This window comes from Corythoichthys intestinalis, chromosome 1, assembly GCF_030265065.1.
Source record: "Corythoichthys intestinalis isolate RoL2023-P3 chromosome 1, ASM3026506v1, whole genome shotgun sequence".
Classification (NCBI taxonomy): domain Eukaryota; kingdom Metazoa; phylum Chordata; class Actinopteri; order Syngnathiformes; family Syngnathidae; genus Corythoichthys; species Corythoichthys intestinalis.
Window position 1 is genome coordinate 57,880,272 of NC_080395.1, and position 26,694 is coordinate 57,906,965.

Sequence of the window (26,694 nt, forward strand, 5' to 3'; positions counted from 1 at the left end):
ACAGTGTTACTCTGAGAATGACTACATCATACAAGTTAATGGTTGACGCCAAATAGCTTTCCAAGATACTCCATTAGGAACACACATGGAATTGAATGAATGTTCACTACTGTATAAGATGACCATAAAAATTTTCAGCTCAGAGAAGTATTACTGTTTTACAGTTTTTCTCAGTCGCTTTTCTCAGACCAGAATTGAAATTCTCAAAACTACTCGTTCAGTGTTCATAACATTGTGTCTCTTTGGCAGATCAAGAAACTTTCAAAAAAGCAGTTTCTGGTTTCTTTGAACAAGTAGCAAATGCATTGGTACATCCATGCAATGAGTCTGTACAATTCTCTGATGTTTCCTACATTATCTGTCGCTGATTTTGAATTGCTCAAAATGTATTATCACGGGTCTCTATTGAATAGTCTCACCCCCCACGACATCAGTTCATTGCATAAGTCTATACATGCTTAATATCTGAACATGTTGTCATAATGTGTCAAGCATATTTCTTGACATTTTCATCACTATTTTCTAAATCTTGTATGGCTAGAGCACAAAACAACAATGTTTGGCAATAATTTGGACAGGGTCAACAGCCAGAGAGAAGAGGAAGAGGAGGTGAATAGCAGAGGACTTGGGAGGTGAGGCAGAGGAGGAAGAGGACATATGCTCGTTCCTGATGAGATAAGAGCAACACTTGTAGACCATAATCTGAATCATGGCCTTACAATCGCTATAGCTGGTAGAAGAGTGAAGGCAAATGTTGGGAGAACAATTTCAATCACAATTGTACTTAAGTTTTTTAAAATATTTATTTATTTTTCTTTGTGCTTCATAGTACTGTGATTTTCACTTCTGTATCGCAATGACATGGTCTGTCAACAAATGTTATAAACAGTAACAATCTAAGGTAAGTCTTGTCCATTCTCTTGCAATCAATCTACGCCCCCACGCACACCAAGGCAAACCTTGTTATTGACAATAATTTTCATCAAAACTTGAGCCACCTTTTGCATTAGAGAATCTCTCCAGAGTATAGTTATACTGACAACAAGACTAAGCAGTTTGACTGCCTTGTTCAAACACAATGACACAAGGACTATCATTCTGATAGCACCGACATGTTCATTGACACAGAAATTTAATTTTCACAGATGGACTAAGGGTTTTGAGCCAAGAACTGGGTTTTGCAAGTAATCCATGGTGCTTTGTTACGTGTACTATTTGTTTTGTGAAATGCACAAATTGTTACGCAAATTGCATGGATGACTCGAGAAATATACCAGAGCGACTGAGAACAACTGTTATTTAAAAAAATGTACTTACTGTTGTGTACTGTACTGTAATGTATGTTGTGCTGAAGTTAGGGCTGTCAAACGATTAATTTTTTTAATATCGATTTAATCACAGCTTAAAAATTAATTAATCATAATGAATCGCAATTCAAACCATCTCTAAAATATGCCATATTTTTCTGTAAATTATTGTTGGAATGGAAAGACAAGACACAACACGGACATAAACATTCAACATACTGTACATAAGTACCAGTTCTCTTTGCATTGAGCGCTTTTCTTTTTGTGAACATTATTTTTTTGAGAGATAGGAATATTATTTTTGTTGTGCTTTCACTAAATGATACTGTAGCGACTGTTCCGTCCAAATGCATGATGGGAAGTTGGGCAGCCATGACTGTCAGTGGTGGCTGCAAATGGTATACAGTAAGTTCTGCCTTGTCTTCAATTAGGCATGTCAAGAAAAAGAATGTCTCCTGCTTTCCCCAAATGCACGATGGGAAGTTGGACAACCATGACTGTCAGTGGTGGCTGCAAATGTTATACAATATGTTCTACGTTATGTTCAATTAAGCGTGTTAAGAAAAAGATCGTCTCTTGCTCGGCCCAAATGCATGATGGGAAGTTGGGCAACCATGGCTGTTAGTAGTGGCTGCCAAAGCGTAAGCTAATAAAAGCTGCGGTCCAATGAACGCCTGTGTCCACGCATTTCTCTGCCTTTTCGTTCTCAATGTGCTAAAATGGCGTAATTGCAATTGTCAAATATTTTAATGTGATTAATTAAAAAAATTAATTACCGCCCGTTCACGTGATAAATTTGACAGCCCCTAGCTGAAGTCAATCCATAATTTTTTAACAGGTTTTCAATTTCATAAAACAGTATTGCCCACATACAACCACGGCCAAACACGTATGCAATGATAGTTGTTGGAGCTGCTCTTGATTTGAAGATGAGGGTATGAGGTGAAGCTGTTGATGCGTTGCTCATTTAGTCTAGGTTCATACTGCGAGTCTTAATGCACGAATCAGATTTTTTTTGTGTTTTTCCAGCTCGACATCATTAACTTCACGGTCTGAACGGGAAAAGTCGCATAAAAGTGGACCGAGCCCCGATCTAGGTCACTTTTGGATGTGGTCAAAATCCGATTTGGGCAACATTTTTCCAGAATGTGGCTGCGGTCTGAACTGTCAAGTCCCCCAAATCGGAATTCATGCAGCAATAACGTCATCCAAGAGCAAGCGAGACAGGGCGCTACGTCAGCACGGAGCGAGAGAGACAGAGCGCTACGGTAGCGGTGAAGCTGTGCATTAGCGTTAGCGCCTAGTTTGAATGCTGCTTTTGGGGAAGGGGGGGGGTTTGACAACAGTCATAAAACAATACAATGGGTTGAGGACAAGCCTGAGAATGCTGGGTTTTTTCTCTGCTCCAAATTAGCAATATTTTAAGATTGTTTACATGGACGGGAGTCAGGGCAAACTGATGCTCCTTTGCTCAGTGCGTCTCGGACAGCGAATTAGTGCACATGCGTGATACTTGAACAGGCTCAATGGACAAAGGCAATCTGAACGGGCACGCCAAAAAAACAGATATGACAAAAAATCAGAATTGTGCATTAAGACCTGCGAGTTGAACCTAGCCTTAGATAGTAGTCACAATGCAAACTAACTACTTGTTGTAATTTCCAAATGCCTGTCTGCAGGAAGGCTCAAACCATGGCCCTCTGTTCCAAAGCCTATCTCCTTATAGAGCAGAGGTGGGCAAACCGGTCCTCGAGGGCCGCAGTGGGTCATGGTCTTTCCAACTGACCCAGCACAGACAGTTTAACTAATCCAGTTTCAGCAGAAATGCAAAGCACCTGACTGCAATCGACTGATTGCACTTGTAAAACAGCAGATTGGTGAAAAGGTGTCCTCTTAATGGGTTGCAACAAAAACCCGCACCCACTGCGGCCCTTTGTGGAATAGTTTGCCCACCCCTGTTATAGAGGAACTCCCTTTAAACCAATAGTTTCCACGTGGAATACTCACTGTGATATGGAGGTGGCCGCAGTCAGTGCACTGTCTTGCTCTGATTCTTGTTCCAGGTTGTCTGCAAAACTGTAGTTCATCTTAAGGCCATTAGAAGAATCAATATCCAGAAGGCCAGGTGTTTTCTCTAGAGATGCACACAACATGTTGTTAACTGCACCTTTCCATTCATCACATGAGCAATAACTAATCCAGAAATACAGCACCAAAATAATCATATTGTTGGTTCGTCTCCTAGAACCTTTGTGTGAATAAATCATATTGTTTGTTTGACTCCGAGAACCTTTGTGAGAATCAACATTGTATAATCTACACCAGTGATAGGTATTAGCAGATCTGATATGATTTTAATTTGGTTACATTTTGTGCCTTGATAAGAATTACAAAGATGATGGTTATGATGAACATCAACATTGACCTTTGAAAAGAACATATTACACTGGAATTGGCAAATGAGGATTGACGATGAGGAAGAAAGCATGGGTGATTATTATAATAATAACACTAGCTAATGCTTTCTTTTTTTCTTTTTTTTTTTTTTTTTTGCTTTTGCGAAGCTGAAAATAGCGCTGTCATGTCAGCCTCAGCTCATCTGTAATTGTCTAATCTGTTTGCTAGGAATTTGAGAGAGTACCACATTTTCGGCTGCCTTTCATTGGGGACTGTATGTTCTCTGCTATAATTTGGACTGTCGATGTCTTTGCAAGCAGACAAAATTGAGGTAATATTGCAACTACTCTGCCTGCAGCACAACAAAGTGGCAATTTCAAACTGAAAAAGGAAGCCTCTATTATTTTGGCCGAAAGATATTTATTATCAAGAACAAATGTTGTGGTCTTTGTGTGATTTATGTTTGGTAAAAGTGAATTCACAAACAAAGAATAAGAATGACAGTCAAGTCTACTGCAGCCAGCCAGATGACAATGTGTCTTTCTGAATGTGGATAGCGTGTTAGATATCTGCATGGGATTCAACAAACCAAATATGGATGCTGGAATATTGGTTGATCGACAAATGCATTTTTGTTCCCTGAAAACTGAAAACGTTGCTTACAGAAAGGCAACAAATACTCAGAGAGTGAGTGCCATGGATCTGTTTGTGCAAGTGTGTGGGATATGTGTGAATCCAAAAAAAAAAAAAAAAAAGGAAGGCGTGACTGGACTCAGCATGGTGTGACAAATTGTACAAAGTGACAAATGAAACGGCACTTAAAACTGTAAGGAAAAGGCAAAATTCTACAGCAGAACTGTGTGTTGCTTCCTTCTACTGTATTTAACTTTGATATGTAATATTCATATATTTTCCCCAAAGCTGTCATTGTATCACGCTGGATGGGTTTTTATATCCCATAATTGTCCCTGGTTTGTGCTTAGAATGTTGTTATGTTCTCCTTGTGATTGGGTGGCAATTCTCTGGGTTCTTTCGCTTCCTCCCATATTCCAAAAACTAAACTTACTTTTGGTATAATAATTGTCTCTATGTGTCCCATGGTTGGCTGTTGGCCCATTCAGGGCAGTTTAAGCTCAGGGTGAACCCTGACTAAACTCAGCTGGGAAAGACTCCAAGTAGTTAGGATAAGCATTGAAGAAAATGGATAGATGGATGGATTGACTGGGGTTCCAGCTTTATTTGGTCTCTTGATAAATCCGTGTGTGACAGATGATTGATGAAAAAATTAAGTAGAATTGATGATTACATTCAATTTACGGTTAAACAAAATGATACTGGGACATTTCCCCCCGACAATCATAAATCTCTCTTATCATAATGCAAACGAGAAATACCCATTTCAAAAGGTGATGAAAAAAACTCAGTCATGAAATATTTTTCTCCTTTCAGAAATGTAAGCGGACATGATTATTGCATGCAGAGTGTACAACTCACAGACTCCCTCAGCTGACACTGGCAGAATGCATACATAATTTGGTTTGCTTCTTATCATCACTTTGATAATGGTTTTGTTACATCCTGAGTGAAATTTTGTTGGATCAGTTGTGCAGTCTCATGTTTTGTGCTGAAATGCACTCATCTATTTGTGACATTGAGAATGTGTTCTGAGTTTAGGCAGCCTCACCAATAAAACATGTTAGCTTTGAAACTGAATGTTCAGAAGAACCATTTATCATCCAATACTTTATATTTTAGTGGAATATTCTGGGAGAACATGGACTTATCTTACCTATGTCCATCGTGCTACCCACATTAGAGTTCAAAACATTGCTTTCTTGCGTAAACACGGAGGTACTGGCCATGTTAGAAACTGCCAGAAAATCTGAAGCGGCGTCCTTGTTCAACTTCTTCACCTTTCAGAGAAACACAAGCATGGCAGCTCAACAAAATATACTAGGCAGTTAGAAATCGCTTAACAAATATAAGCTCATTCTTCCTCTAAGATGCACCCTCCCACCAAGTTTGATGACCATGTGATTCATAGTCTGAATACAGCCAGATAGACAGACAGAATTCAGTGGACTATAATATGAATGATGCACAATACACACAGGTGAACTTCTTAAACATAGTGGATATTCTATTTGGTTCTCCATTTCATTACAATTTAAAGGCACTGTGATGATTTTCAGAACAACTGTTCAAGAGTAAATGCTATTCTGTAGTAGTCTAAAAACAATTTATATTCATAGTTTTTAGGGCAGCACATTTGGATAATGGTTAGCTTTCCTGGGTGAGGTTTGTTCCAAAACATGCATTTTAAGCTAGTGAAGTCACTAAATAACCAGTAGGTGTAAATGTGAGGGTGAACGTTTGTTGTCTACAGTTGACTGGCGACCAACCCCAACCCTTGTCCAAAGTCAGTTGTGATAAATTCAAGCTCACCTTCAAAACATAGGGGAGAAGCCCTATATAGCAGAGAGGAGAGATGCATGGTTGTTTTGTTTTGATGAGGACCATAGCTTGAATTCACGTAACGTTTTTTCACAATTACATTTTAAATAAAGCCTTTGTAGGAATTAATTGGAAAATGTTTGCACCATGTTTGTGTGTGTTAAATACCTGGAGCCTGAACACAAACATTTAAAAAAATAAAAACTTGTTTAGGTGTATGCTATAAAAAAGATGCACTAACTGATTTTTTAGGCGTGGGGGTCGGCAGTGAGAAGTTCGGCGTGTTGGATCTCTTTCTCAAGAACATGTTAAATGTGGCAGAATCAGAATTTTTCATTGCAAAACATCTCCATGATGTCTGGGGAGGAGAGTGAAAAGAAAGGCAGTGGTTCAAACACATATTATGTACAGTTCCTGTTGTGCAGGAAAAATCACAGTCACACCATCTAACAACAGATAGCACTAAGTAATATTATATCATCAAATACCTGAATAACACGAGCGGCAGCGGGGATTTGTCTATTAAAATGTTTCCGCCTTTGTTTCTGCTGCACTGCCAGTGCAAAACCTGAACCTAAAATTCCCTGCGAAGAAAAGCAGGGCTCGTTAAAGTCTAACAGTAAACTGGTACAGTGTTGTGTAGTTTAGCCATGACTTAAAGTGGTTATACAATAAATAATTAGCTAAAAAAAAAGGAATTTACGCCTTTCTTAAAAATAAATATTTTTCAACAACACTTATAATTCCTGGACTCAAGAGCAAGAATTTGAACAGCAATAGCTTCCACTTACTGCAGGGAGTACAAAGAAGGATATGGCAAAGACCGAGAAAAGGGACGCAATGATCTTCCCAAGCCAGGTCACAGGTATGACATCTCCATAGCCAACTGTCGTCACAGTTATCTTGGACAAACACACGGAGTTAATAAACCACAAAATTAACAACACAATAACATGTGAAACAAAAATATGATAACATCCATTGAGAAAAACATTTCTAAACTAGGATTGTATGACCCTAATTTCAATGACAATACAATATTGATGCTTCGAAAAGCAATAGAATATTTTCTGGTATTACAGTCTGCCATGACTCATTCAATTCGAGGGCCTTTAATTGACTTAATATGGTATGTATTATCTGCACACATAACACAATCTGTCCCATTTCACCTAAAGCAATCATAAATACCAAGCGATTTTGATATTTTATTTCAGACATGTTAATGGAAAACCATTTTTTTTCTAACAAAAATGTATTTCTAAAAGATGGGAATAATCATCAATATTTTTCATTTAGATCAGTTTTAAGTCAGCTGTGCTTAACCAATCAATATAAACACATCACCCCTGTGCTCCAGGCCCTTCACTGGCTTCCAGTCGAGTTTAGAATTAAATTTAAAATCCTCCTTCTTACATTTAAGACTATTAATGGGATGGGGCCATCTTATCTCACCGATGCTCTGGTTCCATACCGCCCCAACAGAACACTCCGCTCTCAGAATGCAGGTCTACTGGTAGTTCCCAGGGTTTCTAAAAGTACTGTCGGAGCTAGAGCTTTTAGCCACCAAGCCCCTGTTTAATGGAATCAGCTTCCAGCTAGTATTAAAGAAGCCGAGACAGTCTGCACATTTAAGATTAGATTGAAAACGTTACTATTCAACAAAGCTTATGGTCAGGCTAGTTGAAGTCGGAGTAGACTCAAAGTTTAGTCTAAGCTGCACTAGAAGCTATAAAGCTGGGGGAAGTACAGCCACTGAGTTCTATTTCCTTTTTCTCACTCTAGCTACCACTTATCTTACTTTATTTCTATTTTCCAATGTTAATATCTAGTTGTCTAGTCTCTTCATCACTAGTCACCCGGTGTCCCCTTTCCCCGCTCCCCACTGGGGAGGGGCTATTTTTCAGCTGCAGCCTCCTGACTTTCCGGACCCCACGCTGGATGGACGTCCTCGTTGCTACCCCCGTCTCATCTGGCTAGATGGACCGCTTCTTGTTCCTTTACTCCACTGCATCTTTACGGACTGTAACTTCGCCTGCTAATTCCTATTAGCGGTCCTGGGGCTTCCTGTCTATCCGTCCTGGGAGTGGATCTCTCCTGACTGTGGTACTCCCCAAGGTTTCTCATTTTTCTCCTGAAGACTCTGGAGTTTTTGGAGTTTTTCCTTGCCGACATGGAGGGTCTAAGGATGGGGGAAACCCAGGACTTGAATTTATTTATTCATCTTTGTTGCTTCATTTGCTGTTTCTGATTGTGTATCATATTGCCTCTGCAAAGCCCTTTGAGACAATGTTGTTGTGATCTAGGGCTATACTGGTACAAATAAAATTGAATTGAATTGAATTAAACTATAATCAAAAACACTTGAACTAGCTCATAATGTAACTATTAAGGTCGTGACAGTGAAATGTCATTATGTAGTTAGAATATTGTTGTGTAATCTTGTATACTTTTATTTTCGAGTTCTGCGAATGTATCAGAGTTTACAGTGTATTGATCCAGATTGATTAAATGTTTCTCCTCTAAAATTGTTGCTAAAACATTTGGAAGAAAACCATTAAATCTTTTTAACAATACACATAGCTTAAAGATGCGAATGTTGATCGGTGTTTTGCGTTTTGATTTATTGGATCGGATCTTACCCTTACCAATCCATATCAATCCAGATGGATTTATTGTTAAACCCCTTATCTATACAACCGGGACTGCTAGGTTTGTTTTTTTCACATGGGGCTCCACATGATTTTTTTCAAAAGCCTGTATGACACATTTTAAAGTGACATTTTACTTGACAAAATAATGTGTAACTGTTCTTAGCAGAATGAAAAAGCTACCAGCACAAATCGGCAATAAATGATCAAAAAGGGAAAACTGATCATTAAACTGTCTAAATGAAATGGTAGCCAAGTTGAAAAACTGAAATAATTATTTTACGAACAACTATTTGAAAATCCAAGAAAAAAATGTGGTAAGCATATCTTTAACATAGTTAGAACAACAACAAAAATTGTAATTTGTAACTTGATTCCAGACCTCAATTAAGTTTTTCTTAACGACTTTCACTACATTGAATTGAAATGTTTTAAAAACTTTAATATATTCTTACCACTCCCCACCACAGAGCATCCGCAAAAGTTGAGAGATGGGCATCTTCTCCAGATTCTGCCACGTACAAAAAGTATGAAGTGAAGATCAAGCTCAGAAAGCCAATGTAAAGGGTCATGATCAGCTCCTAAAATACACAACCATAGAAAAAGGCAATGAAAGTATTCAGTGTTATCATTTGTGCTGTATTTAGTTCAAATAGTTTTAGTTTTCTCTTCAGATAATGGCATACAGTGGAATAAATTGTATCTGAACCTTTTGGAATTTCTCTTATTTCTGCATAAAATCATCATAAAATCTTATCTTTGTCAAAATCACACAGATGAAAAAAGAGTTTCTGCTTTTACTAAAACCACCCAAACATATATGGTTTTCATATTTTAATGAGGATAATATGCAATCAATGACAGAAGGGGTAAAAATAAGTAAGTCAACCATCACATTTAATATTTTGAGCTCCCCCTTTGGGAGCAATAACTTCAACCAGGCGCTTCCTGTAGCTGCAGATCAGTCTGCTGGCACATAGATTAGGACTAATCTTGGCCCATTCTTCTCTACATAACTGCTGTAGTTCAGTCAGATTCCTGGGATGTCTGGCATGAATCGCTGTCTTTAGGTCATGCCATAGCTTTTCAATAGGGTTCAAGTCTGGACATTGACTTGGCCACTCCAGAACGTGTATTTTGTTCTTTTGAATTTATTTTGAAGTTGATTTACTTCTGTGTTTTGGATAATTGTCTTGTTGCATTATCAATCCTCTTTTTAGCTTCAACTGTCTGACAGACGGCCTCAGGTTTTCCTGCAAAACATCCTGATAAACTTTTGAATACATTCTTCCATTAATAATTGCTAGTTATCCAGGCCTTGAAGCAGCAAAACAGCCCTAAATCATGATGCTCCCTCCACCATGCTTCACGGTGGGGATTCAATGTTGATGTTGGTGAGCTACTCAATTTTCCCTCCACATAAGACATTGTGTGTTACTCCCAAACAATTCAACTTTGGTTTAATCAGTCCACAAAATATTTTATCAAAACTTCTGTGCAGTGTTCAAGTGCCTTTTTGCAAACCTTAAACAAGCAAACATGTTTTTTTTTAGACAGTAGTGGCTTCCTTTTTGGAGTCCTCCCATGAACACCATTCTTGGCCATAGTTTTACATATAGTTGATTTGTGCACAGAGATATTGGACTGTGCAAGAGTGATTTCTGTAAGTCTTTAACAGGTTCTTTTTTTTTACCTCTCTGAGTGTTTTGCACTGAACTCTTGCCGTCATCTTCGGTGGACAGCCACTCCTTGGGAGCGAAGCAACAGTGCCAAACTCTCTCTTTTTGTTAACAACTTCTCTGACTGTCGATTGATGAACAGCCAGACTTTTAGAGCTAGTTTTGTATCCTTTCCCAGCTTTATGCAAATCAACAATCCTTGATCGCAGGTTTTCAGACAGCTCTTTTGACTGAGCCATGATGCACATCAGACAATGCGTCTCATCAAGAAATTTCTTACCAGGTGTGTGTTTTATAATGAGCAGGGCAGCTTTAAACCACTCATCTGTGATTGGGCACACACCTTACTTAAATTGTTTGGTAAAAATTGGTTTCAATTGCTCTTTAAGTCTCCTTAGGCAGAGGGTTCACTTATTTTTCCCCCTTCTGTCATTGTTTGCATGCTATCCTCATTAATATATGAAAACCTATAAACGTTTGGGTGGTTTTAGTTAAAGCAAACACTGTATTTTCATTTGCGTGATGTTGACAAAGATCAGATCACATTTGATGGGGATTTTATGCATAAATGTGACAAATTCCAAAAGGTTCAGATACATTTTCATACCACTGTAGATCTCTGTATAAAACAACTAAAACATGCAACTTCTCCGCACTTTGAATTACCTTATGTTGAAATGTGCTATACAAATACATTTGCCTTAACTGCCTTGCCGAAATTATGTTCACCAAAAAGGTGAGGTTGACGGCAGTGTTTGTTCCAACAATGTTGAGTTTAAACAAATGCATGCACGTATAGAGCAGAGTCGATTGCTCTAAGACTGCAAAAGGAAGCTCAGCTTTCCCTAAAATATAAAAAAATAAGTGATCAAATCTATACCGTTGTGTGTACAGGTAATTGACTAAATATGCACTACAACGCGCTCGACTTTTGTTCAGAATTACTTTTACGGTGTGGCTTGCTTCTCATTCATTTGCGAAGATTCACAGTCCTTTAAACAGTGTGGACGCTGTGCGGCTCCAGAGTTGAGAGTGCATTGTCTCACTCCAGTGAAACGAGACGAGTCATTGGCTAAAGGCTGGGTTTATCCCCCCATCTGACGTTGAGGGGCCCGGCTGGGCCAGATGCTCTGCGCCAAGGAGCTAGGGAAGGATGACTTTTCAATGAGTTCCGCAAAAACAAGAGCTTAACCAGTGGTTGACTATAATATGAGTCTATTAAAACTTGCTCTATGAAAAGGCATTTGCAATTTACAAGATAAAAAATGGACATGGTAAATACAGCAATAAAATTCATTGTTGAATTGAGTTGCAAACTTAGTAGTTACCCTTTTGAATTTCAGAAAAAGCTCTTTGAGAGAAAGCTAACTGTTTTTTTTACCTACTCTGTGATCTAAAATCTGCACAAACATCTAGAGAACTAAATTTTGGTGAGTTGGACCCTCTCCAGGAGACGCACAATTCTACTAAGCCCAGATGTGTTGTCATGTGATTTAAAGCCCGCCACAAAAGAGCAGAAGCAAGTCATTGCGCAAGTCTTTTTTTTTTTTTCCCCTGGCAAAAGCTTCACTGTTTGTTTTCTCTAAAATCCGGCAAGGATAGCATAGGAGTAAAAAGTAGGACATCTTAGCAATAACTACTGGACCATTGGTATTCATTCCACCTTAATGCCTTAAAATCCTACTCTGTGCATTTAGCTTCAAATATCTTTTATGGCACCCTTGCATGTCTTCCTGGAATCATTACCCGAAGTTTAGTAGAACTGGCAACCGCATTTAAGACCTAGTGCTGCCCATCTGCTCCTGAGCCAGTGAGGAGCAATGGTGCAAATTGTGTTTACAAGCCAGATGCATGAGAATGCTATTTAGTGTGTATTTAATTTAGGTTATACCATTAGACTACATAGTGATTGGAGTAAATGAAATGGAACTGAATTTAAATTTGAAGCCCCCAGATGTTACCAGGGAAGGGTGTTTGTCTAACCATAACTGCGAAAACAAAACCCCATCAAGAAACACACAATGAGGTTACAACGCAGCAAGTCCAAATGATAAAATGCAATGTGACCTCCAGTATTTATTGTGTTCTGGGTAATTGCAGCTTAGGCTTCAGCGCACCCGCGACACCAGTGTGGATAAGCGGAGCAGTGAATAGATGGATGGATGGATGGATGGATGATAAACAAAGAAAAATGTAAATGTTAACCCTCCTGCTACATGGTGATAATATAGGAATGGCACAAAACATATACAGTTTAGACACATTTTTGTATGCTATTGTCCCTTTGACTTTTATAACCCTGTCATTTGCATAATAGCTCTGCCGTAATGTGGGTCAGCGTGACTACCTATTTTTTTGCCACAGGGCAAAAGTGTCCTGATATGGTAGAATTAATGGCATACTGCAGCATGGTTGGAATCAAAAGCAAGAAGTGAATTCGTTTTTTTTTTTTTTGTGTGTGTGTTTGTTTTGTTTTTTAACCTACAACACTGTCAAATAGTAAGACCTAATTCTTAAAAGATGTATTAAAATTTCTGTCAAAAAATAGATAATGTCAGCAAGGTAAACCAGCGACAAGCAATTTTGCTGATTGTAGATTTAGTTGAGAAGAACAAGACACACTGAGATCTGTGCTCAACTTTTTAAAGTGATCCTCGATCTTAAAGACATGTAGGCTGTAATAAACCACAATTGTTCTCTTGAACTAAAATATGTTGTTAGAAACACATAAAATTATAAACCAATGGCAATACTTTATAATATTTAGTACATATTTTGACCGATAGTTGGTGTCATGTTTTACGGGCTCGGAGTGATGACGTAAATGGGACGTTTCCAATTGTGTACAACAATTGTGTATTGCTCCCTAAACTTGCTAAGTAGAATGCCATGATGTGCTGCTTTTGGATGCAATTTCCAGTCAAATGGAAACAAGGGGAGTGATGTGAGTCTCCACAGATTTCCTACTGACAAGAAGAGGAGAAAGGTTTGGGAAAATGCCTGTAGACTGACAAAACTTCCCAAAGACCCAAGGCTTTGTTCTCGCCATTTTTCTCCGACCGCATTCGAGGCTTTTAGTCGACGACAACTTATGAAAGAGCTCACGGAAGCGGCTGGATATAAGCGGAGACTAAAATCAAATGCTGTTCCAACTATTTTCCCTCACTAGAAGCCTCAACGCGCTCGGATAGCGAGTGAAGTACACCGCTCTCTTAAGCAGGCAAGCCGCTCCAGCGGTAGGCGAACCTTCGGGCAGTGATGTTAATCTTACTGAAAAAAAGTAATTAATTATAGTTACAAATTACTTCTCCCAAAAAGTAATTGCGTTAGTAACTCAATTACCTGAATGTAAGAGTAATTAGTTACTTGGCAAAGTAATTGGTGATAATTACTTCTTTTTTTTTTCCCCTCAAAAAAAAAAAAAAAAAAAACATTGGCCACACTTTGTGAAGTTTTTTGGTACAATTGGCCCGAGCCCAATTCTTTACCCTAATTTACCCTTTACCCTGAATCAACTGTTAAAAGTTGTTAGAATTGCTCCCATTATTGCATTAGTTCCCTTCTCTCTACTTTCGTTTTAAAACTGTTTCATCATTTAAAGATAGATTCAAGTCAAGATTTTGCCGATTTAGAAGTATTTTATATAAAAAGTTACTTAGGTTCGCTAGGAAGGTTCTCTACAACAGAGCCGTCCTAAAACGTCTACTGCTTCAAGATGGCGGCTGTCTACTAACGCATTTAGTGCCATGTCTGTCATTTTGCATCTAGTTATATCTATATACAGTACATGGGATATCTACCATGTCTACCATATCTACCATAACATGCGGGCGTAGTCTGTCGGCTATCGGCTACAACATGTATTATTGGAGCTACCTAGCATCGCGTTTGCTCGGCGTCAAAACTTTCTTGCCTCCTCCCCACTCCTGCTCTGCTCTGTCGTCTCGGTGAGTCCGTCTCCCTCAGACTTTTCGACCAATATAGTAACGCATAGTAACGCATGCCTTTCCGTCCTCAATAACGGTAACGGCGTTGCCACGATGAGAAAAGTAATTAGTTAGATTACCCACTACTGAAAAAAATAACGCAGCTAGTAACGCCATTATATTGTAACGCCGTTATTAACAACACTGCCTTCGGGCGTACAGCTAGTCACAGAGGAAGCTAAAAATTCCCTTCTACCGTCAGTTCATCAGGCAATAAGTGTTTCTGTTCAGTATTCACCTAACATGAGTGATGGTGGCACTTAAACTGATCCAGACACATCCGATGCAGCGGTACAGTGGCCAGCTGATGCGCGCCAAGCACTTAATATGGACCACCTTTCCGTAGCTTAATGTGAGTTGGATGTACAAGACATGGAGGACACTCAATCCCATGATTTGTTCCCGTCAGATGACGAATTTAATGAGGACAGTCAGCCACGACACAATTCCGATCCTGACTATCTCACGTGTGCATTTGTAGTTTTATTACTTTCAGTGAGAGTTTATAATGTCAATAGTCATGAAAATAAAAACGCACGAATGACAAGGTGTGTTCAAACTTTTGGCCTGTACTGTATGTAAAGCACATGGCATCTCTGGATGCTAACAATCTACATAGTTATATTGGAATAAGTTTGATCACGCAATAGCTCACCTTGAAGATCTACGAACAAAAACCGGAGTTCTCGACAGCATACACCCTCTCACTTCGTTGTCATTGAGATGGACTCGCCACAAGTACACAACCAGTTTTTCCCAATTCTTGTCTCATCAGGTATTTCCTGCTCTGCATTTTGCCTTTGCTGCTCGTCTTGTGAACGACCAACAGTGCTGTCCTGCTCTTCACTTTTCCACTCTGGTTCAGATTTGAAGGGCAGAATCGACGACATGTTGGGGTAGCTAACGAGTGACACAGTGGAAGTTCGGCAGCGAGCCATGTGACGGCACCGCACTGCGACGTCACCAAGAATGGCGACCTATCAGTTAAAATAATTTTACAAATTTTATTAAAATGAAAACATTAAGAGGGGTTTTAATATGAAATTATTATAACTCATACTAACATTTATCTTTTAAGAATTACATGTCTTTAAGATTGAGGATCTCTTTAATACTGTATGTCATAAGATTTTGTAGAATCAGAACCAATCTTGGAGAAACAGCTTTATTCACTTAATAAATCTCAGGTTGTCATTGTTGGAACAAGTAGTTACAGCATTGAGAAAAGGTTTGAAAAAGATGCTGGATGACAGGACACTTTCCTTTCAGTGGTTGGAAAAGGTATTAGTTGAGAGAAACTTGGTCGTTAGCCGGACCTAACTGAAATAAGCACAGCACGATACACTGGATAATCAAAAGTGAAACTCCTGTGCTGAGGGCAGGTAATCGTTGAGAACACGCGCTCAGCTGAATAAGTTAGACTCAGGAGGAAGCTCAAATTTGCTCTGTGTTTGACATCCTAAACATTTATTACTGTAGCTTTTCTGAGTTTTTACGGTATCCTTGGCTGGAACAGGTTTTTTTTTTTTTTTGGTCAAATTGAATCTTTACAGGTTTAAGGCTATGTCAACACAAAGATGGATGAGCTTTTACATAGCGTTTCCCATCTAACATTATAACTAGCCACACAGGCTTTCACGCAGCATTTATGACCTCCCGCTGCTGCAAGCCAAGGCCAAATTTCCACAGAGTAGACATGAGTGAAAAGGAGGCAGACGCGAATATATTACGTTCCCATCAAAATAGCTTCACAAAAAACATTGTTAATGATCCTTTTGCAAAATGAACATGATCTATGTCTTAAAATGAATGAATATCATTATTAACTCAAGTATAGAACATGACTAATTTTCGTGGATTAGACGGGCTCAAGAAGAGCGGGCATCCTATTACTTTATCTACTTGCCACAGTGAATCGCCACGGAGCTGTAATAACAGAATAAAATACTGAATGAAAGTCTTTTGCAAAAGTAAATAGTTGGTATAACTGAACCAACAAAATTGACCCGGGTGTCAAGAACTCTGGTCTGTACACTACTCTTTTGCTGTTGCCTTCATTGTCCAATTGTACTCTACAGTATCAAGCATTTGGTGGCTCCTTTTAAGGCTGTACAGTAGTTGTGGAGTACAAATCACACGTACACAACAAATGGTAGGTCATTCTTTTTGATGTCTATTGCTTATCCAAGCATTGCAAAACCGCTGTCGAATATCAACATGTTGTTGTCTTAGATGCTATGCGGGCCTTTTCTGAAGGTATTCCTGTGTGATCTTTACAAGCGCCTGCACGTTTAAAAGAAGGTGGATCAATTATTTTTGGTGGGCATCCAGGACCGCAGAACACAGGTACTGGCAACGAGTTGCTGGCAGCAGCACTCACCGCAAAAAGAGTGAGCTCAACATTCCTGTAGCTACATTATTGGTTAATATTTTGTAACAAATCATAGGAGCATGTAACATATATCACACTATGGGGCAAGACAGGTAGAAATGCTGAAACTCTGCTAGACTTTCTGTGTCTGCATCAGTTCTTGATGGCATGAGCTAGGGCTGTTCAATTTTGCCTAAAAAGAAAATCCCGATCATTTTCTCTCAATCCCGATTTCAAATACCGTATTTTTCGGACTACAAATTGCACCTGAATGTAAGTCGCACCAGCCATAAAATGCCCAACGGAGAGAAAAAACACATATGTATGTCGCACCGGAGTATAAGTCGCACTTTTGGGGGAAATTTACTTGATAAAATCCAACACATAGAACAGATATGTCATCTTGAAAGGCAATTTAATATAAAACTACAATGGAGAACAACATGCTGAATAAGTGTACAGCGTACAGTGCATGAACAACGAAATGCGAATATACGGTCCTCACCAGGACGCTACGGCTCGGTCCTGGCTATACAGTGAGCTAAACTCCCAGGTGACGATGCTGGAAGTCCGTATAATTTGCTGAATCAATTTCGTCCTCGATACCAAACAGGTTCGCGTCAACGTAAATAAATAATAATTAGGCGCTATTACAGCAATGACAAACGGTTAGCATGCGTTCGCTAGCATTAGCACATCGTTCAAACAACCACACAACTGGCTCTAAGTGTCCGATCGCGGGTGGAAAACACACAACAACAACAGAAAAGATGATACACACAGGCGTTGCCTCTGCAGATATTTTACAAGCATAAACAATGAATCCTACGTTCATTGTTTATGTTTCTCTCTCGCTAACTCGCCCACTCACTCACAGCTGCGTAGCTGTCCATCTTCTTCTGGAGTGTGAGCGCTGTTCTTCACGTAAACAAGTGCGAGTGCGCCCCCACGTGGGTGTGAAAGCGCCACAAACTAAAAGCATGCATTTCAAAATAAAAAAGCCAATGATACAATTGAACACACATTGCCAAAGGCAGAATGCGAACGTGGCCATAGCGATTAAGAGTTATTCAGATAGCTATAGCATAAAGAACATTCTAACAAGTTTACCAAACCATCAGTGTCACTCCAAAACACCAAAATAACATGTGAAATGATATCATAATGTGTTAATAATTTCACACATAAGTCGCTCCTGAGTATAAGTCGCACCCCCAGCCAAACTATGAAAAAACTGCGACTTATAGTCCGAAAAATACGGTATGATTTTTTTTTTGTAAAATAAAAATAATGAGAAATAAAGTATTTTGAATGTCTTTTATTTAAACTTTTCTTTCTTAGAACTCAAACTGCCAGTTTAACTGTTAATGCACACAGAACAATCCCAACAGACATCAGTTATGTTGTATAAATAAACCCATAACGAGAGAAGAAAGTGCATATGTTGGAGACTCAGTGATGAGTTGATGTCTGGAATTGTCGAGATCAGTCTGGAGTGTATCCAGCTCTCTTCTTCTTTTCCAACTGTATGTAAAGCTGCTGACAATCTTCAAATAGCTTGCAATGGCGTGATTTATCCTCGCTTCATGCTTCACACCATACTCTGTGTGAAAAATATAGAGGAAAGAAGTTTTCCCTTAAAAACTTAATCACAATTTCTTTATTAATCCACAGAAGTTGATTTTCATTACACCCATCCAGCTCCAGAAATAAGTGAAAGCAAACATAGAAAGAGTGGAATATATTATAATGTATACTATTATAAAACAAACATTAAAAGAGAAATAAATTTGACTACAATACAAATTAGATAATATATATACTGTATACATTTATATACACACATGCGTGCACAAACACAATATATGGAAATATGTTACTTAAATATTGAATAATATATTACGATTTTTGGAGAGATTGTGAGTCTATTATTAATTGCACATTGATGAAACCAGATTTAAAAAAAAAAAAAAAAAAAAAAAAAAACGTGAACAGTGACTAGAGTGCAGAATTAATAAAGTTTGATGGCCACATGCAGAAATAATTTCCTGTGGTGCATTGTGGTGTTCAGTCGTTAGCTGAAAGAGCTTCTGAGTTTGACTAGCTCGTTTTGGGCTGGGTTGGACTCACTCTCCAAAAAAGACTGCCACTTACACATAAATGGGCCATTCAACAATAGCATATAGTCTGTTTTCAAATGTAGACATATAGATTTAGACAAAATATGTAATTGTATTAAAACATAAAACAACATGACATGCTTTTAGTTATTGTACTATAGAAGCAGCAGTCTTGACAGGAAAAAAGGGAGATGGACACACACACGCACAGCCCGACAGACACGTACACACTAGAGCTGTCCCCACTAGTCGACGTAGTCGACGTTATCGATGACGTAAATACGGTGACGAGCACAACGTCGCGTCGACGGTTAATGAAGGGTTAAAAAAACATATACGTGGAAAGTTGAGAATGGCTGACGCTCGGTATGCAAGCGGGGAAAGCGGCACAAAGCCAAAAAAGTGCACCAGAGAGGCCAAAGCAATGACTTATTTCAACGAAGCAAAGGCGGGTACACTGTTGTGTCCTGTCTCTTCAATGCCAAGTTTGCATACCAGGCTGCATGTCGGCCGAGAATGAACACCTAAAGCGCTGTCACCCGGTTGTAATTTTGGAAGATGACAGGAGACAACAAGCTGGCAGATCGTAAGTCTATCTAACTAACTAATGACATTTTGTATTGAAGCTGCTAAGCCTGTCGCGATATGCAATAAGTCCATTTATCGTAAGGTAAATAAAAATGAGGGCAGTAATTTTGTGTACTTATTATTGTTATTTACATATTTATTTAATAAAGAATTTAAGTGTTCCAAAATGCTTTTTGTGAATTAATAAGTGTCAATAAAAACTTAGTAAAAAATAAATAAAATATTATATTAGTCGACAAATCGTCAAAAAATGTCAGCTGACTAATCGGGAGAAAATTAGTCATTTCGGACAGTCCTAGCACGCAAGCACACACACATGTGTCAAACAGTGATACTCTCTCACACACACACACACCCGCACATATACTGTAGATGCATTTGAGGACATGATAAGATGATACACTTACCGTTGGCGTTATGCAGTTTGTGCTCGAAGCATTGTCTGTTGGGCCTGCTCAATGATTTGCAGAGCCTTCATTATGTTGGCACAGCTGTCGGTAGTAATACAGACGAGCTTGTCCTCGCTCAGATTCCAAGCGTCTAACGCTTCTTTCAAGCCCAGCTATGTAACTCAATAGATGTCTGCAAGCAGAAATTTTCTAGCTCGCATTCATCATTTGCATCCGTTCTTAAGCTTGACGGTGCATTTTGTATTGTCCGGCTGGACCAGAGGTCTGTCGCAGTGGAGGACAAAGGGATGTTCACTTGCCTAGGAAAAAATAGCAGCATCGCAGGTAGCCGTGGCTGTTGTTTTTTAATACTGCACGGAAATGCAGATGAAACTATGGTGGCTGAGGTATACCAAAAATGGTGCTATTTTGAAAATCGAAAGTACCGATTTGAACTTTTTAAATATCGTTTTAACCAAAAAATTTGGTTTCGGTTCAAGATCGATTCATCGAACAGTGTTAGTGTGAGCAGTCTTTGAATATGTTTAAAAGTATATGAGGTGATCAACACCTTCAAACTCAAGGTGTTAGGCAAGACAATCAACATTTGACCACGACGTGTCTGTCGTGCCAGAATCAGGCTATGATCGTGTAGTTTGACCTTGGTTTGTGTGGTAATGTCAGAGAACAGTCAGATTAATGACAATCTGACGATCCTGAGAGTTTTGGACCTGATAACCAGATGACTCACCTGGCGATGGGCATAGACAACAGAACCCAGGAGCCACCATGTCCCTCCTTGGCGGTCTACGTGAAGCATACGCAATAACTGAAGGAAACGGATCCCCCTGAAATTAAAACCCAGGTCATTTCTCAATCCCAAGTATGACAGCCTCGTACTTGTGAACTCACGAGCCTTGACCTGGCAATTTCGGTTAGAAGAATGAACTTTTGGGCACGGATGCACAGAGTACTGTGGCTATTTCTAAATACCAAGTACAGCAACGTTGAACTTGTTCTTTTTAATAAATTTTTGAGAAAAAAAAATACACATGGCGAGCTGCAATCTGGGATACAAAACTTTCCAAAGTCCATACCATCGACTGTAAAACCTTACAAAATGATATACAATATGATTTTTCTATATAAAGAAATACAGTTGTACCTCAAGATATGAAATCAATTCATTCCGGAGGGGCTTTCATTTAATGATATATTTTTTTTAACCTTGTTTAACATGTAAATCGGCTAATTTGTTTCAATCACTACTCAAACACCTCATTAAATTTTATAATAAGGTTAAAACTACATTGAAATAAGCACCGAATTCATTTGAATCCTTCAATAACCCCAACCTAACGGTTAATACCTGTAATGAAATCGATAATAAAACAATGTCAAAAAAACAAAAAAACAAAAAAAAAACAAAAGAAGAAAATACGGAAATATGGAACCCTACCTTTTGAGTGAGGCAATGTTATTTTGGCGCAAGCAGCTTAGCGCACGTAGTGCTTTGGACTTAAGCACACGAAGAAGGCATTTACCCTCTTGAAGAAGAATAACTAGAGCTGTCAAAATTATCGTGTTAACGGGGGGTAATTAATTTTTTAAATTAATCACGTTAAAATATGTGATGCATTTAACGCACATGCCCCGCTCAAACAGATTAAAATGACAGCAGTGTCATGTCCACTTGTTACTTGTGTTTTTTGGTGTTTTGTCGTGCTCTGCTGGCGCTTGGGTGCGACTGATTTTATGGGTTTCAGCACCATGAACATTGTGTAATTATTGACATCAACAATGGCGAGCTACTAGTTTATTTTTTGACTGAAAATTTTACAAATTTTATCAAAGCGAAAACATTAAGAAAGGTTTTAATATAAAATTTCTATAACTTGTGTTAACATTTATCTTTTAAGAACTACAAGTCTTTCTATCCATGGATCGCTTTAACAGAATGTTAATAATGTTAATGCCATCTTGTTGATTTATTGTTATAATAAACAAATACAGTACTTAGTATGTACAGTATGTTCAATGTATATATCCGTCTTGTGTCTTATCTTTCCATTCCAACAATAATTTACAGAACAATATGGCATATTTTATAGATGGTTTGAGTTGCGATTAATTACGATTAATTAATTTTTAAGCTGTGATTAATTCGATTAAAAATTTAATCGTTTGACAGCCCTAATTTAAACACGTAGAAAAAAACTAATTTACTCACATGACAAAGTTATGTATCTGAATGAATGAGAAAGAGAGAGAATACCGCTCCAAGCCCACCTGTTGATGCTTGTAAAACATTACAAAGGCCTGTATGCACCAAGTTTTACATTGTTTGTTGTGTGTTATGTAGTTGTTTTGGACAATGTGCGGACGCTGGCTAATGCATGCTAACCATTTGTATAGGTGTTATTGCGACTAAATATAATCACGGATTTTTGTTGCTGTGAATATCTCTGGCAATGAGGACTAGGCATTAGGCATTAGCTGCAGCACGTTAGCTGCACAACAACTCCAGCCACCCTCCTCCGGGGAACGAACTGTAAATTGCTCTCCGCCGGGCGGTTTGCCGATCCGCGATGACAATCGACAACCGGGTCGTCATGTCAAATAATCCAGGATAGTTATGTGTGATTTTCCGCTTCGAAGACTTTGAAACATCACTCGGTTCGGGTTAGCATGTCGGCTAGCTGTCACGCCTTCTGGTTTGTTTACATTTTCCGAAGCCGGGGAAGGGAAATGACATATGTCCGATTTAGGTGTCATAAAATATCGTTCGGGAGGTGCGACAGTAAAGGTGAAGTCGACAATTTTGAACATTATGGAGTAATTTTGCCATGTCGTCCTGAATAAATGCATTTTTATTATTTCATATTCCATTCAGCACAAGACTGTTATTTGTCATGACCATGCCATTTATTTAGCAATTGGGGAAAATACTTGGATAAAAAGAATATCCTGTAAAAATATTGAAGTAAAGAGACAGAAACAATGACATTTTGCCGCTCTCTTTGTCGCGTTTTCCTCGTTGTGAATAGTTCCCCCTCGACGGGCTGACTGGTCCTTCTCAAGCCATTTATATAGCTATTGGGGAAAATACTTGGATAAAAAGAATATCCTGTAAAAATATTGAAGTAAAGAGACAGAAACAATGACATTTTGCCGCTCTCTTCGTCGCGTTTTCCTCGTTGTGAATAGTTCCCCCTCGACGGGCTGACTGGTCCTTCTCAAGCCATTTATATAGCTATTGGGGAAAAATACTTGGATAAAAAGAATATCCTGTAAAAATATTGGAGTAGAGAGACTGAAAGAATGACATTTTGCGGCTCTCTTCGTCGCGTTTTCCTCGTTCTGAATAATTCCCCCTCAATGGGCTGAATAGTAAAACCGATGAGCCCAGTCTACCGCTGACGTCATCCACCTGTTGGGGACGCTAAAGCCCTATAATGGTAGGCGTGGCTAACCGGCAGATTAAAAGACTAATTTCTCGTCATCTGTGCTTTGCTAAATTGTTGTATATAGTCGAATCGTCTCAAAATATGATTCTAATTCACATAATAATGCCATTTAATTTGATGTCAGGAACAGCTCAATAAAGGCAGCAAAACACACTGACTTCTGGCATTGTCCGTTTTTCATTTAGTTCAGCTCGCTGTCTATTTAGGCTGAGCACCAACCTCTTCAGGAATACAATAAGAAAAGCATTCGTATATCTCGGTACCACTGTAACATAAAACTGAAATAACTAAGATACTATATTATAGTATTTTAGATTACGTATATGATATTAATATTAGTATAAATTGCTAGACATTTCTTCTACACTTGATGTCTTTCACTTCGGAACTGCATAATGGGATGTGTACCTCCACAGATAAGTCTGCAACGGGCCATCCTCGATAAAATGAGCGGGATGAGAGACTTCCGGCGTATTTGACCGAGCCTGGTCAGATGCCAACTTGGAATTGGGACACGTTAAGGCACTCATAACGTTTCACGGGCATAGGAAAACCCAAGCAAGGACAACAACGCATCAGACTCGGTATTGAAAAACCGCATCAGTGGCATGTCCTGCAATTTAATAGAGTACAAATACTCCATTATTGTACTCGAGTAAAAATATCTAAGCATCTATGCATTACTTCTTTATGTGTATTTCTAGCAATTTTCTCTTTTACTCCATTATATTAATAAAATATGCATGTTACTCGGATTAATTTCCTTTAACATGTTGGTGACTAGTTACTCCAAAATCTGAAGAAATTGTTGGTTGATGTAGTGCCTTGACTACGGCAGACAAAAAATGAATAATAGACCTACCTGATCTTGAGGAGGTACTGGTAGCTCAAAAATTTGTAACCACTTTTTGTTTTTTTGGAATACTTTTACTTCCATTACTTATACACTAAGGTGACTCGAAAGTGAATTATTCTATTATGTGAACTCATGTACTATTAAATAAGGTGACTGAATTCGACCAAACTTATTTGCTGTTGAAAATATGTTTTACTCATGGATCGTTTTTAGGTGCTTTGGAGAAGATTTTTTTTTTCTAAGCAATATGCCTTGTCATTCAGTCTTACCTTACAGCAGAGGTTGCAAACACATGTCCTTTGGAGCCAACTGCTAGTACAATTATTGAGGCAACCACAACAATTAGATCTGTGTAGAGAATGGACAATGAAAGGCTTGATTAACCGTGGCATGCAAATCTGTGTGGACATGAGCATGTGTGTGTGTGTGCGCTTGTGTTCCAACCTATTATAATTATTGGCTTTCTTGCAAATCGTAGTCGTCCACATATTCCAACATAAATACTACGACAACCGGCTGACCAAAGTCGGACAATATATTCCACACCAAGGAAGGTCACAACGAAAATCTCCTGGGAAGGGAAGAAAGAAATTACAGTTAAAAGGACAGAACATGTTAACCAGCAAAACATAGAAATCTATTGTACTTGTTAACCCTTTAAACATCTCTTTGCTAAATTTTGTTTACTGTATGTATTTAGCTATGAATATACCTGTGATTTATAGTCCAGTGTGGCTTACACATGAACAAATTTTTTTTTCTTGTCTAAATTGGTGGGTACGAGGCGATTTATAGTTAAAAAATTACAGTAATTTAAAATTGTATTAGGGATTAAGAATTTTGCTATTCATTCTTTTTGAAGTCATACAAACAATCAGATGTTTCATCATTATGACAAAATCTTTTGTTTATGGTCCAAATAAGCACTCACCACCCAGAAGAGAATTGAAAGAGATATTAGATGATACTCTGGAATGGTTGAGAGAACACTGAGGATCAGGCAAAGAAGAATCATGAGGAATCTGAAAAAATACAAAGGAACAAAAAAAAAAATTCAGCATGCTTTATTATTATTATTATTATTATTTTTTTTTTTATTTATGTCATATGCCAATATGCAATCCTACTGTCACCTTCAATAGTAATTATGATCTTCATATTTAAATTAGTAGATGCACATATTACAAGTAACCTTCATATAAAATATCTAATGGGGGAAAAATATAATTTGTTAATTTTTTTACGTCAATATTTTGCTGTAGAGCCAACAACCCAGGATTCATAAGAAAATGATTACCAAAATTTAAATGAATATTGAGATATAAATCCTTTCAGTGAGGGAAAAAATTCAGCACACCAAATTACAATCAATACATCTCACATACACACACAATCTTGATTTACCAGTCGATCTACGTTCCTACCCTCACCTATGGTCACGAGCTGTGGGTCGTGACTGAAAGAACAAGATCCCGCATACAAGTGGCTGAAATGAGTTTTCTCTGCAGGGTGCCCGGGATCTCCCTTCGAGATAGGGTGAGAAGCTCGGTCATCCAGGAGGGACTCGGTATTGAGCCGCTACTCCTCCGCGTTGAGAGGAGCCAGCTGAAGTGGCTCGGGCATCTGGATCGGATGCCTCCTGGACACCTCCCCGGAGAGGTGTTCCGGGCATGTCCTACCGGTGGGAGGCCCCTGGAACGACCCAGGACACGGTGGAGAGACTATGTCTCTCGGCCTGATGGTATGGTATGGTATGGTATGGTATGGTATGGTATGGTATGGTATGGTATGGTATGGTATGGTATGGTATGGTATGGTATGGTATGGTATGGTATGGTATGGTATGGTATGGTATGGCATGGGATGGTATGACTGATAATCTACCTCAGACTCGGGCTCCATGTAAAATCTCTCCTCGTGGGGCATCACTCATGATGACAAAAGTGAAGGCTTAGCCTACAACTACACGGCAGGAGCTGGTCAATGTCCTGAAGAGAGCTGGATGCACAGCTTCAGAGGCTACTGTCAGTAGAACACTAGGGTACTATAGTTTAAAATCATGCATTGCTCAGAAAGTTCCCCTGTTGAAGCCAGAACATGTGATGGCCTGTCTGAAGTTTGCCAGGGATATTCTGAATAATGCAGAGGGGTCATGGGAGAAAGTTATGTGGTCAGATGAGACCCATGTAGAACTTTTTGTTGCAAACTTTACTCGTCGTGTGTGGATGAAAAAGAAGTATGAGTACAGTCCTAAGAACACCATCCCCACTGTGAAATATGGGGGTAGAAACCTCATGCTATGAGGACAGGACAATAGTCCTCTAAAGCAGAGGATGAATGGTGAAATGTATCGTCAGATTTTGAGCCACAACCTCCTTCCCTCAGTCAGAGACGATGACCCGAAGCACACATCCAGGCTGACCAAGGAG

General features: G+C 38.8%; 1 protein-coding gene across 1 annotated transcript in view; it reads right to left on the reverse strand.

The window, feature by feature from the left end:
* The window catches only part of kcnq1.1 (potassium voltage-gated channel, KQT-like subfamily, member 1.1), a 42,008-nt gene that overhangs the window by 8,698 nt on the left and 6,616 nt on the right, over positions 1-26,694 (reverse strand). The window contains exons 2-11 of the mRNA XM_057833031.1: positions 25,197-25,287; positions 24,710-24,836; positions 24,535-24,613; positions 20,694-20,790; positions 9,265-9,390; positions 6,950-7,060; positions 6,647-6,742; positions 6,400-6,516; positions 5,494-5,617; positions 3,315-3,441 (exon numbers count right to left, since the gene is read on the reverse strand). Coding sequence (XP_057689014.1) covers positions 3,315-3,441; positions 5,494-5,617; positions 6,400-6,516; positions 6,647-6,742; positions 6,950-7,060; positions 9,265-9,390; positions 20,694-20,790; positions 24,535-24,613; positions 24,710-24,836; positions 25,197-25,287 — 1,095 coding nt within the window. The remainder of the gene's footprint in view (positions 1-3,314; positions 3,442-5,493; positions 5,618-6,399; positions 6,517-6,646; positions 6,743-6,949; positions 7,061-9,264; positions 9,391-20,693; positions 20,791-24,534; positions 24,614-24,709; positions 24,837-25,196; positions 25,288-26,694) is intronic.